General features: G+C 43.0%; 1 protein-coding gene across 2 annotated transcripts; it reads right to left on the reverse strand.

Moving 5' to 3' along the window:
• Nucleotides 1-10,735: 10,735 nt before the first annotated feature.
• Nucleotides 10,736-13,941, reverse strand: LOC121583207 (dual specificity protein phosphatase 26). Of its 2 annotated transcripts, none has more exons than XM_041899404.2 (4): nt 13,835-13,941; nt 13,073-13,263; nt 12,672-12,883; nt 10,736-12,018 (listed from the first exon to the last, which is right to left on the reverse strand). In XM_041899404.2, exons 2-4 carry the CDS (start codon nt 13,249-13,251, stop codon nt 11,789-11,791), a joined length of 621 nt encoding a protein of 206 aa, XP_041755338.1. In that variant the 5' UTR covers nt 13,252-13,263; nt 13,835-13,941; the 3' UTR covers nt 10,736-11,788. The 2 variants fall into 2 exon arrangements, with proteins under 2 accessions (XP_041755338.1, XP_041755337.1); XM_041899403.2 differs by having other exon boundaries at nt 13,073-13,266.
• Between the last annotated feature and the right edge of the window lie 59 nt (nt 13,942-14,000).

Genomic DNA, 14,000 nt, shown 5'->3' on the forward strand with positions numbered 1-14,000 from the left:
TTCTGAATGAAAGGTGAAAATAAGTATTTTCCAGATGTTGAAAATACGTATTTTCCGGACGTTGAAATCAGGTTAATTTTTGGTTCTGAATTAAAGTTGAAAAAACATTATTTATAGACATCTATGTTTGGGCCAAATCAAGGCTGGTCTTGACTGGACAAAATCTGAACTAAACATAGACATCTGCACCAAAGAAAGACGTCCTGTCTGGACAGGACCAAAATAATATATCCAAAAGGCGTCAGCGTCGGTCCGTGCTTACTGAAGTATAGCCTACAGTGTCACCTGAAATTTAATTTTAGGAATGCCCATCTATATGGTAGGTCTATCGTTGGTCGGACAGGACCAAAAAAAGACGTAGACGTCGGTCCTTGCTTACTGGGGTGTAGCCTACCATGTAGGCCAGCAATGGAATTTTATGAATGCCCATCCATGTGGTAGGCCCATGTTTTAGCCCTGTGGTTCCAAGACTGTTCTGTGCTGTTGAGCTGACCTACAAAGTCAACCAAAACAGACTTATGTGTCTAGAATCTAAAGCCGTGGCCCTGACCTTATAAAGGAGTGGTGTCCTATATTATAGGATTTTGCTCCAGCCCAAGCAGCAGCACACCTGTTTCAACATATCATACCATATTCTTCAATCAAGACTTCAGTTGAATCAGGTGTGTTATTTACTGCTTGGCACCTATGTTTTTTCTAAATGAAGAGCAAAGAGCCTGCAAAGTGATATACCCTTTACAATCCATCACATGGCAAAATAAGACCATGGCACCAGTGAACATATCTCACATACATTCAAGGCCTGATGGGGGATGGATGAAGACAAGTGGCTTTCAACCACCGTAGCAACTGGGGGAAGCTTGTGGTTGATTGCTATGCAGCCGAATGATGATGATGAGGCTACATGACCTTGGAGCCAATAATAACCATATGGCAATTATGGCAACTGTGTTCATTCTATACAACACAAATTGCCTCTAAACATGCTCAGCTTTTAGTCTGGGATAAAGCTGCATCCATCCAATACAAGCCTAATCATGTACAATAGAGCCATACACATAGACAATAGAGTCCTACACACATTGTGTGTAGTGGTGATGTCAGCACAGTGATCAAGTTTCATCCTATGACAGGAAGTGTGAATTGTGGATGGAGAAAATCAGACAAAGATCTGCCATGTCTGTTTCCTCTGATCAGGATATAAAAAATTATGACAGCAGCACAATATAGCTCAACTCCGCCACATCTGGATGTCACTTTGTTGTGACCAGGGCCACATCTGGATGTCACTTTGTTGTGACCAGGGCCACATCTGGATGTCACTTTGTTGTGACCAGGGCCACATCTGGATGTCACTTTGTTGTGACCAGGGCCACATCTGGATGTCACTTTGTTGTGACCAGGGCCACATCTGGATGTCAATTTGTTGTGACCAGGGCCACATCTGGATGTCACTTTGTTGTGACCAGGGCCACATCTGGATGTCACTTTGTTGTGACCAGGGCCACATCTGGATGTCACTTTGTTGTGACCAGGGCCACATCTGGATGTCACTTTGCAGGGTTGTGACCAGGGCCGGTCCTGGCCATTCTACCATCCTAGGCCAGACAAAAAAATTGCCACCCCTACTACATTAGTCCCAGTAAGCAAAATGACATTGAAAAGATGTTTAGGTTCTGAATGAAAGGTGAAAATAAGTATTTTCCAGATTTTGAAATTAATTTTTGGTTCTGAATTAAAGTTGAAAAAACATTATTTATAGACATCTATGTTTGGGCCAAATCAAGGCTGGTCTTGACTGGACAAAATCTGAACTAAACATAGACATCTGCACCAAAGAAAGACGTCCTGTCTGGACAGAACCAAAATAATATATCCAAATGGCGTCAGCGTCGGTCAGTGCTTACTGAAGTATAGCCTACATTGTCACCTGAAATTTAATTTTAGGAATGCCCATCTACAGTGGGGGAAAAAAGTATTTAGTCAGCCACCAATTGTGCAAGTTCCCCCACTTAAAAAGATGAGAGAGGCCTGTAATTTTCATCATAGGTACACGTCAACTATGACAGACAAATTGAGAGAAAAGAAATCCAGAAAATCACATTGTAGGATTTTTAATGAATTTATTTGCAAATTATGGTGGAAAATAAGTGTTTGGTCACCTACAAACAAGCAAGATTTCTGGCTCTCACAGACCTGTAACTTCTTCTTTAAGAGGCTCCTCTGTCCTCCACTCGTTACCTGTATTAATGGCACCTGTTTGAACTTGTTATCAGTATAAAAGACACCTGTCCACAACCTCAAACAGTCACACTCCAAACTCCACTATGGCCAAGACCAAAGAGCTGTCAAAGGACACCAGAAACACAATTGTAGACCTGCACCAGGCTGGGAAGACTGAATCTGCAATAGGTAAGCAGCTTGGTTTGAAGAAATCAACTGTGGGAGCAATTATTAGGAAATGGAAGACATACAAGACCACTGATAATCTCCCTCGATCTGGGGCTCCACGCAAGATCTCACCCCGTGGGGTCAAAATGATCACAAGAACGGTGAGCAAAAATCCCAGAACCACACAGGGGGACCTAGTGAATGACCTGCAGAGAGCTGGGACCAAAGTAACAAAGCCTACCATCAGTAACACACTACGCCGCCAGGGACTCAAATCCTGCAGTGCCAGACGTGTCCCCCTGCTTAAGCCAGTACATGTCCAGGCCCGTCTGAAGTTTGCTAGAGTGCATTTGGATGATCCAGAAGAGGATTGGGAGAATGTCATATGGTCAGATGAAACCAAAATTGAACTTTTTGGTAAAAACTCAACTCGTCGTGTTTGGAGGACAAAGAATGCTGAGTTGCATCCAGAGAACACCATACCTACTGTGAAGCATGGGGGTGGAAACATCATGCTTTGGGGCTGTTTTTCTGCAAAGGGACCAGGACGACTGATCCGTGTAAAGGAAAGAATGAATGGGGCCATGTATCGTGAGATTTTGAGTGAAAACCTCCTTCCATCAGCAAGGGCATTGAAGATGAAACGTGGCTGGGTCTTTCAGCATGACAATGATCCCAAACACACCGCCCGGGCAACGAAGGAGTGGCTTCGTAAGAAGCATTTCAAGGTCCTGGTGTGGCCTAGCCAGTCTCCAGATCTCAACCCCATAGAAAATCTTTGGAGGGAGTTGAAAATCCGTGTTGCCCCGCGACAGCCCCAAAACATCACTGCTCTAGAGGAGATCTGCATGGAGGAATGGGCCAAAATACAAGCAACAGTGTGTGAAAACCTTGTGAAGACTTACAGAAAACGTTTGACCTGTGTCATTGCCAACAAAGGGTATATAACAAAGTATTGAGAAACTTTTGTTATTGACCAAATACTTATTTTCCACCATAATTTGCAAATAAATTCATAAAAAATCCTACAATGTGATTTTCTGGATTTTTTTTCTTCATTTTGTCTGTCATAGTTGACGTGTACCTATGATGAAAATTACAGGCCTCTCTCATCTTTTTAAGTGGGAGAACTTGCACAATTGGTGGCTGACTAAATACTTTTTTCCCCCACTGTATATGGTAGGTCTACCGTTGGACGGACAGGACCAAAAAAAGACGTTGACGTCGGTCTGTGCTTACTGGGGTGTAGCCTACCATGTAGACCCGTGTAGCTCAGTTGGTAGAGCATGGCGCTTGTAACGCCAGGGTTGTGGGTTCGATTCCCACAGGGGGCCAGTATGAAAAATGTATGCACTCACTAACTGTAAGTCGCTCTGGATAAGAGCGTCTGCTAAATGACTAAAATGTAAAAATGTAGGCCAGCAATGGAATTTTATGAATGCCCATCCATGTGGTAGGCCCACCATTTGTAAAACAGGCCGTTGCATTGGCGTTATTAGTCCTGATTCCTGTGACTTATCAATTTAGCTATTTAAGCACTGAAAATCAGCTACCCAACTTTATCAGGAGGAGTTATCGTGAGCCTATTTGCAATGCGTTTACACAGCGGGAAATGCAGAAGTATTTTAATTTTAGCTATGATCAGCGGGTAAAAAATGTACAGATACGAACCACTGATCATGACAATTTAGACAACTGGATGAAACTCCTGGAGAGCAGTTGTGAGTAGCCTGATTGTGCATTCCATATTGCCCATTTTACTTTGACCCCTGCATGATCTAAAAAGTATCTGTCTCATTACATTGTCATACATTTTTTTCTCCAACCTGTAGGCTACAGAAAAGTCCACATACAGTACTCTTTCTACGTTATACTGTATCTGCTACATGATTTATGTTAGATTATTTTATTTTGACGGAATGTTGGTGGAGTGCCGCAGCGATGCAGCTCTCCAACAGCATCCTGAAGAGGCCTGCTGGGATTGTACATAATAAATATTTTGCATCCCTGCTTTTGACAAAGTGGGTACTGCTTATCACAGGGCGGCATCAGTGCTCACCTAAAAAGCCCATATGCCACTGGTTGAGAGAGAAATTGTCATTGTTTTGGGGCAGTATTATGTGAGGTTTTACGTGTTGTTGGAGGTGCATCTTGGTCAGTTTAGCCCTGAAAATGCTGTCCTCGTCAATCTGCCGTCATAGGTGGCCCCCTAATTCTGCTGAATGAGCGGGCCGGCCCTGGTTGTGACTCCAATGAGGTCAGGGAAGGGAAAACTTGAAGAGAGCCTGAAATAATATCTCAACATCACTTATCAACTACATCCTCTGTGTTAGATTCCAGTACTGTAAGTGATAGATGGGCAGTGGAAGATTTCTGTTCCCAAGCTCGTCACACACACGCACGCACATACACACGTGCACGCACATAAGCACATAAGCACACTGCAAACACACATACGCACACGCACGGGCATATACACCGCAAACACACACACGTACACGCATCGCATGTGTACGCACCCCAAAACACACACACACACACACACACACACACACACACACACACACACACACACACACACACACACACACACACACACACACACAACTTGGGTAGTCCCAAGAGAGGCAGAAGGAAGGGACATCTGTGAGTTGTTATACACATGTGCAAATGGCACAGCCGCACACGGGACCATGTCTCCCAAAGGGACATCATTTCTCTATAAAAAATATTACAGCATAATTATGTTACTGTAAAATACCTTTTTACTGGAATACCAGGATCAGGAAACAGCTCCACAGCACCACCTAGAGGTCTAATATAATAGAACGGACTAAACAGAATAGAAAAGAGTACAATAGATTTTAAACACACATTCCTGTTCTTTTTCCTTGTAGACATATTTCAGTGCCTTCAGAGTGTTCACACCCCTTGACTTTTTCCACATGTTATTGTGTTACAGCCTGAATTTATAATTGATTACATTTAGATTTTCTTTACCCCATAATGTGAAAGTGGAATTATGTTTTTCAAATTGTTTTTGCAATTAATTTAAAATGAAAAGCTGAAATGTCTTGAGTCAATAAGTATTCAACGCCTTTGTTATGGCAAGCCTACATAAGTTCAGGAGTAAAAATGTGTCACATAATAAGTTGCATGGACTATGTGTGCAATAATAGTATTTAACATGATTTTTGAATGACTACCTCATCCCTGTACCCCACACATACAATTATCTGTAAGGTCCCTCAGTCGAGTAGTGCATTTCAATCACAGATTCAACCACAAAGACCAGGGAGGTTTTCCAATGCCTCGCAAAGAAGGGCACCTATTGGTAGATGGGTAAAAATAAAAAAGCAGACATTGAATTCTCTTTGAGCATGGTAAAGTTATTAATTACACTTTGGATGGTGTATTAGCATACCCAGTCACTACAAAGTTACAGGCGTCCTTCCTAACTCAGTTGCCGGAGAGGAAGGAAACTGCTCAGGGATTTCACCATGAGGCCAATGGTGACTTTAAAACAGTTAGAGTTTACTGGCTGTGATAGGAGAAAACTGAGGGTGGATCAACAACATTGTAGTTACTCCATAATACTAACCTAATTGACAGAGTGAAAAGAAGGAACTTGCAATGCGTTTGTAACAAGGCACTAAATACTGCAAAACATTATCCTGAATACAAAGTGTTATGTTTGGGGCAAATCCAATACAAAACATTGCTGAGTACCACTCTCCATATTTTCAAGCATATTGGTGGCTGCATCATGTTATGGGCATGTTTGTAATCGTAAAGGACTGGGGAGTTTTTCAGGATAAAAAAGAAACAGAACAGAGCTAAGTACAGGCAAAATCCTAGAGAAAAACCTGGTTCAGTCTGCTTTTCACCAGATATTGGGAGATTAATTCACCTTTCAGCAGGACAATAACCTAAAACACAAGGCCAAATCTACACTGGAGTTGCTTACATGGAAGACAGTGAATGTTCCTGAGTGGCCGAGTTACAGTATTGACTTAAATCTTCTTGAAAATCTATAGCAAGACCTGTTGTCTAGCAAAGATCAACAACCAACTTGACAGAGCTTGAAGCATTTTAAAAATAACAATGGGCAAATGTTGCACAATCCAGGTGTGCAAAGCTCTTAGAGACTTACCCAGAAAGACTCAGAGCTGTAATCGCTGCCAAAGGTGATTATACAAAGTATTGACTCAGGTGTATGAATACTTATGTAGCCACCCTTTGCCTTGATGACAGCTTTGCACACTCTCGGCATTCCTTCAACCAGCTTCATGAGGTAGTCACCTAGAATGCATTTCAATTAACAGGTGTACCTTGTTAAAAGTTAATTTGTGGAATTTCTTTCCTTCTTAATGCGTTTGAGCCAATCAGTTGTGTTGTGACAAGGTAGGGGTGGTATACAGAAGATAGCCCTATTTGGTAAAAGACCAAGTCCATATTATGGCAAGAACAGCTCAAATAAGCAAAGAGAAACAACAGTCTATCATTACTGTAAGATGTGAAGGTCAGTCAATCCGGAAAATGTCATGAACTTTGAAAGTTTCTTCAAGCGCAGTCGCAAAAACCTTCAAGCACTATGATTAAACTGGCTGTCATGAGGACCGCCACAGGAAAGGAAAACCCAGAGTTACCTCTGCTGCAGAGGATAAGTTCATTAGAGTTAACTGCACCTCAGATTGTAGCCCAAATAAATGCTTCACAGAGTTCAAGTAACAGACACATCTCAACATCAACTGTTCAGAGGAGACTGCGTGAATCAGGCCTTCATAGTCGAATTGCTGCAAAGAAACCACTACTAAAGGGCACCAATAAGAAGAAGAGACTTGCTTGGGTCAAGAAACATGAGCAATGGACATTAGACCGGTGGAAATCTGTCCTTTGGTCTGATGAGTCCAAATGTGAGATTTTAAAAAAAAATTCCAACCACCGTGACTTTGTGAGACGCAGAGTAGGTGAATGGATGATCTCTGCATGTGTGGTTCCCACCATGAAGCATGGAGGAGGAGGTGTGATGGTGTGGGGGTGCTTTGCTGGTGACACTGTCAGTGATTTATTTAGAATTCAAGGCACACTTAACCAGCATGGCTACCACAGCATTCTGCAGCGATACGCCATCCCATCTGGTTTGCGCTTAGTGGGATTATCATTTGTTTTTCAACAGGACAATGACCCAAAACATACCTCCAGGCTGTGTAAGGGCTATTTGACCAAGGAGAGTGATGGAGTGCTGCATTACATTTACATTTACATTTTGGTCATTTAGCAGACGCTCTTATCGAGAGCGACTTACAGTTAGTGAGTGCATACATTATTTAAATTTTCATACTGGCCCCCCGTGGGAATTGAACCCACAACCCTGGCATTGCAAACGCCATGCTCTACCAACTGAGCTCATCCCTGCCGGCCATTCCCTACCCTACTCTGGACGACGCTGGCTAATTGTGCGCCGCTCCATGGGTCTCCCGGTCGCGGCCGGCTACGACAGAGCCTGCATCAGATGAACTGGCCTCCACAATCACTGGACCTCAACCCAATTGAGATGGTTTGGGATGAGTTGGACCGCAGAGTGAAGGAAAAGCAGCCAACAAGTGCTCAGCATATGTGGAACTCCTAAATATGTCATTTACATAAGTATTCAGACCCTTTACTCAGTACTTTGTTGAAGCGCTTTTGGCAGCAATTATACACTCGAGTCTTCTTGGGTGTGACGCTACAAGCTTGTCACACCTGTATTTGGGGAGTTTCTCCCATTCTTCTCTGCAGATCCTCACAAGCTCTGTCAGGTTGGATGGGGAGCGTCGCTGCACAGCTATTTTCAGGTCTCTCCAGAGAAGTTCGATTGGGTTCAAGTCCGGGCTCTGGCTGGGCCATTCAAGGACATTCAGAGACTTGTTCCGAAGCCACTCCTGCATTGTCTTGGCTGTGTGCTTAGGGTCGTTGTCCTGTTGGAAGGTGAACCCCAGTCTAAGGTCCTGAGTGCTCTGGAGCAAGTTTTCATCAAGGATCTCTCTGTAATTTGATCCTGACTAGTCTCCCAGTACCTGCCACTGAAAAACATCCCCACAGTATGATGCTGCCACCACCATGCTTCACCATAGGTATGGTGCCAGGTTTCCTACAGACGTGACACTTGGCATTCAGGCCAAAGAGTTCAATCTTGGTTTCATCAGACCAGAGAATCTTATTTCTCATTGTCTGAGAGTACTTTAGTTGCTCTTTGGCAAACTCCAAGCGGGCTGTCATGTGTCTTTTACTGAGGAGTTGCTTCCGTCTGGCCACTCTACCATAAAGGCCTGATTGGTGGAGTGCTGCATAGATGGTTGTCCTTCTGGAAGGTTCTCCCATCTCCACAGAGGAACTCTGGAGCTCTGTCAGAGTAACCATCGGGTTCTTGGTCACCTCCCTGAGCAAGGCCCTTCTCCCCCGATTGCTCAGTTTGGCCGGGCGGCCAGCTCTAGGAAGAGTGTTGGGTGGTTCCAAACTTCTTCCATTTAAGAATGATGGAGGCCACTGTGTTCTTGGGGACCTTCAATGCTGCATAATTTTTTTGGTACCCTTCCCCAGATCTGTGCCTCGGCACAATCCTGTCTCAGAGCTCTACAGACAATTTCTTCAACCTCATGGCTTGGTTTTTGCCCTGATATGCACTGTCAACTGTGGGACCTTATATAGACAAGTGTGTGCCTTTCCAAATCATGTCCAATCAATTACATTTACCACAGGTGGACTCCAATTAAGTTGTAGAAACATCTCAAGGATGATCAATGGAAACAGGATGCACCTGAGCTCAATTTCGAGTCTCATAGCAAAGGGTCTGAATACTTATGTAAATAAGGTATTTCTGTTTTTTATTTGTAATACATTTGAAAAAAATTCTAAAAACATGTTTTCGCTTTGTCATTATGGGATATTGTGTGTAGATTGATGAGGAAAAACATTTGTTTAATCAATTTTAGAATAAGGCTGTAATGTATGAAAATGTGGAAAAAGGGAAAGTGTCTGAATACTTTCCGAATGCACTGTACATATCTATATATATATATATATACACACAGGTTTATTTTTTGGGGGGACCTGCGGTCCGTATTGACCCCGTTCTGTGTCCGGATCCAGTCCGCGCTCCACCAGTTGAGTATGGAGGGTCTATGTCATGGAAAGAGCAGGTGTTCCTAATGTTTTGTACACCCAGTGTATGTTCTATGATATATATCTATGACTGTAGAAATGGCCACACAAGATGACAGACAGCTGAGAGAAGTATATATTTGAACAATACAGAAATATATATAAGTATGAGAGAAAATATAAGGGTAAGAGCGTCTGCTAAATGACTAAAATGTAAAATGTAAAATATAAAAAAACATAAGTATTCAATGCAAAACTATAGGTGATAATAAACTATACTTTAAACTGTTACACAGGTTAAACTGTCAGGTTATTGAAGTGTTACACTTAAGGCGACAACCTCCCTGCTCATTTTGTTCTTTATATACAAGTTCACAGACCGGTGACACAAAAAGAACAAACCTAAAAAAATTATTCAAGTATTCCTATTGAAAAGGGTCTCTATATGAAATGGAAAGGTAGAAGAGTAGAGTGGAAATAGGCACAGAGACATACAGGATCAATAACCTCAACGAACCCTACAGATACATACTACACAGGGACAGAATTACAAGATCACAGCTAACGTTCACAGTTACAGAGGCCTGTAAACAAACCTCTGCCCACCAGGGGCCTACTGGGACCAGAATCGGCCTGGCCATTTCTAACACATTATTCTAACACATTATCAGCCAAATAATGATAATTCTGTATGTGTAAAACCCCAAATGTTCTGCTGTACACAGAGACATCGAGTCAACAGATCACTTCAACACTCCACTGACTGAGCATGATCACATACACAAGTCCAGCGCTTACATACTGTACTGTACATCTATATATAGTTTGCTACATTAGCTAACTTCTCACACCTAATACTGTAGTACACCTGTAGTAATAACACAGTAATACTGTAGTACACATGTAGTAATAACATAGTAAAACTATAGTAATACTATAGTACACCTGTACACCTGTCCCGAGTGGCGCAGTGGTCTAAGGCACTGCATCGCAGTGCTAGCTGTGCCACTAGAGATCCTGGTTCGAATCCAGGCTCTGCTGTAGCCGGCCGCAACCGGGAGACCAATGGGGCGGCGCACAATTGGCACAGCGTCGTCCAGGGTAGGGGAGGGAATGGCCAACAGGGAGGTAGCGTTTGCAACGCCAGGGTTGTGGGTTCGATTCCCATGGGGGGCCAGTATGAAAAAAAAAAAAAGAATAATGTATGCACTAACTGTAAGTCGCTCTGGATAAGAGCGTCTGCTAAATGACGTAAATGTAAATGTAAATGTAGTAATAACATAGTAATACTATAGTAATACTATAGAACACCTGTAGTAATAACATAGTAATACTATATGAATACTGTAGTACACCTGTAGCAATAACATAGTAATACTATAGTAATATCATATTAATACTGTAGTAATACTATAGTACACCTGTAGTAATAACATAGTAATACTATAGTAATTCTGTAGTACACCTGTAGTAATAACATAGTAATACTGTAGGTGCAACCCTAACATCCTGACACTGTTTAGAGATCAAATCAAATGTTATGAGTGGAGACCACACATAAAGTATGTGCCACACACATAGAGGCTACTTGAGGTATTCATAATCAACTAACAGGAATATTTTCAGAGTTGGAGTAAATATTAGCATTGGATAATCAATCATTCTGACGTGTCATCAATTCCATACACAAGCCTTCTTGACTTTGTCTGCATGCATTGTTGAGGTCCATATAAATTCTGTCAATTGGCATTAATTAATTGGCATTCCTATTTTAAATATTGAAAACTACTAATTGAAAATAATTGGCACTTGCTGAATGAACTAAACTGAAATGGGATTGAGCTCAACCCAGCTTGCCATTATGCAGAAGAAATCCCCAAGGTTCAGCTGGTACAGAAGCCTAGCTCATAAAATAACAAAAAACACAGTAGGCAGTAGGTAGCTACAGATGTAGGATCTTACTTTGATCTGTATTGTCACCGCAAAATAATCCTGCAGCAACAGGATTTGAACGTTTAGTCCATAATGTTGCTTGATTTCTGGTTATGAAAAGATGAAAAAGAAAACAGACAACTATTGTCACACGACCACCCAGCAGGAAAAAATTGGCACATGACGTTTCTGGTTGTAAACTGGTTTTCTGGTTGTAAAGATGTGATAAAACCAGATTCCAACCAATTGGTCTCTGTTTCAACCAGATAAATATGTATTTTTCATGACGAGATCAAGACATCATCGTGTTAGCCTGTTAGCTCTAGGGAGAGGTTGGAGAGGTTGGGGAGTGTAGAGCCTTGCGGCTGTCCCGGAGGATGCCGTCTAGGCCGTTGAGCTGCCGTAGGAAGCCCCGGTTGGGGATAACGCCGCGGTGGTCCTTCACCGCCTTGATGGCCTCCACCAGGGTCAGGTTCTGACGGATCATAAGGTAGGCCAGGACCAGCGTTGCCGAACGACTCACACCCACCGCACAGTGTACCAGCACCTTACCTAGAGGGGAGGGAAGGAGAGAGAGAGAGAGAGAGAGAGAGAGAGAGAGAGAGAGAGAGAGAGAGAGAGAGAGAGAGAGAGAGAGAGAGAGAGAGAGAGAGAGAGAGAGAGAGAGAGAGAGAGAGAGAGAGAGAGAGAGAGAGAGAGAGAGAGAGAGAGAGAGAGAGAGAGAGAGAGAGAGAGAGAGAGAGAGAGAGAGAGAGAGAGAGAGAGAGAGAGAGAGAGAGAGAGAGAGAGAGAGAGAGAGAGAGAGAGAGAGAGAGAGAGAGAGAGAGAGAGAGAGAGAGAGAGAGAGAGAGAGAGAGAGAGAGAGAGAGAGAGAGAGAGAGAGAGAGAGAGAGAGAGAGAGAGAGAGAGAGATGAGGACCTGTTGACCTCCAGGGTAATAGTCATCCACAGGTACACATACAGGAACATCTGAACAGATCAACAGGTGTGGGATTAATATTTGTAGATGGTGTGCACCTGAGTACCTGTTTAGGTGTGTGTTTGTGCAGACGTGTATGTGTGTGTGTGTGTTTGTGTGTGTGCCTGCGTGAACTACTGTTTGCGAGGAGGGCCAGTCTTGAAATGTTGCAGGTGAATCGATTGTCCTGACTCAAGCCTGGGTTTTGCTGAGTGTGTGTGTGAGAGAGGAACACAAATGTACTCACCACCGCTGCTGAGGGCTCTGTGTATGAACTCTGCAGCGGGGTAGAAGTTGACACTCATGTCGAAGGAGGGCGAGTCGTGGGCCTCGATGCCATGGTAGGTGATATCCATGCCAGCGTAGGACTCCGCCCCGCCGCGCCACTTACTCTGGGCACAGTTCAGGATGTGGGTGATGCCAAGCCGTGCCAGCTCACGCCGGTCTGATGCAATGTCTCTGCAGTACAGTTGGGTTGGGGAGGGGAATCACTCAATTGATCAATTAATCAAGCAACCAATCGCAAAATTAGCTGAAATGAAGCAGTAGGCCTAGCATACTATACTATCTCTTATGTTAGAAAAAAAAATGTGTATAACATATTAGACTTTGGAAAAAGCACAAGGTTTTGCAGCCTAGGTTACTCACTGGTCCCCGATGTAGAGCCTAGGCCAGACCTCGTCGGCATGGTTACACGCTGTTTTCCCGGTGTAGAGGAGCCGTTCCAGCTCAGACACTGTCAGCACCGGGGTCCCGCGCTCCGAATCTTTCCTGTTGGGAGATCTCGAGCTGCTCCGGGACCGGGAGAACCGGGACATGAACGCCATCTGGAGTGTGTGCTTCTGGTAGAAAAAGAGCACATTTTTGTTGGTTGCGTTCCAGACCGTCAATATCACAGCAGCATGCGCGTATGATAAGATTGGTTTATCAGCTCTTAAAATGTTAAATTCTTCTCATGGCATTATGAGATCTGTTTATCTGCACAACGTTACTTTGTTAACAACTTTGTTAACAATACTTTTTTACTCGATATGTAAACGTAGCCCACTCATGTAGCCTATGAGTGAATATATTTCGTTAATAAGAAAACATATGTTTTGTTGCGTGCAAATGCTAGTGTAATTGCCGTCAGATAACACACAATTGACTAGCAGAGCATAAACATAGCTATATGAACATATCCACATTTTAAAGGTGGGCTACATTTCTCTGCAATAATACGAGAGTGAATAATCAACATTAAAGCGCGTCTATTTCTCTGATTCGCTTGAATTTATTTGATGTCTGTTTATTCTCGAGCTTATGCTTGATGCTACACAGTATCAAATAGCGTTATCTACACAATGCCATACATATTCTAACAACAATACACACCGGAGGAAAACAAATCACACAATAAGAATCATTCACCTTCTTCCTTCTCGTTTCTCTTTCTATCTCTCGAGCGTCTCCCCTCCTCTCCTCCTCTCCTCACGCGACTACAGGGCGCCCATACTATCCGCCATGTTCCTCGCCTTTTAAACATGATACAGCAACAGTAGGATGTAAAAATCATCAATAAACCCCGACAATATTT

This window comes from Coregonus clupeaformis, chromosome 15 (assembly GCF_020615455.1).
Source record: "Coregonus clupeaformis isolate EN_2021a chromosome 15, ASM2061545v1, whole genome shotgun sequence".
NCBI classification, from domain to species: domain Eukaryota; kingdom Metazoa; phylum Chordata; class Actinopteri; order Salmoniformes; family Salmonidae; genus Coregonus; species Coregonus clupeaformis.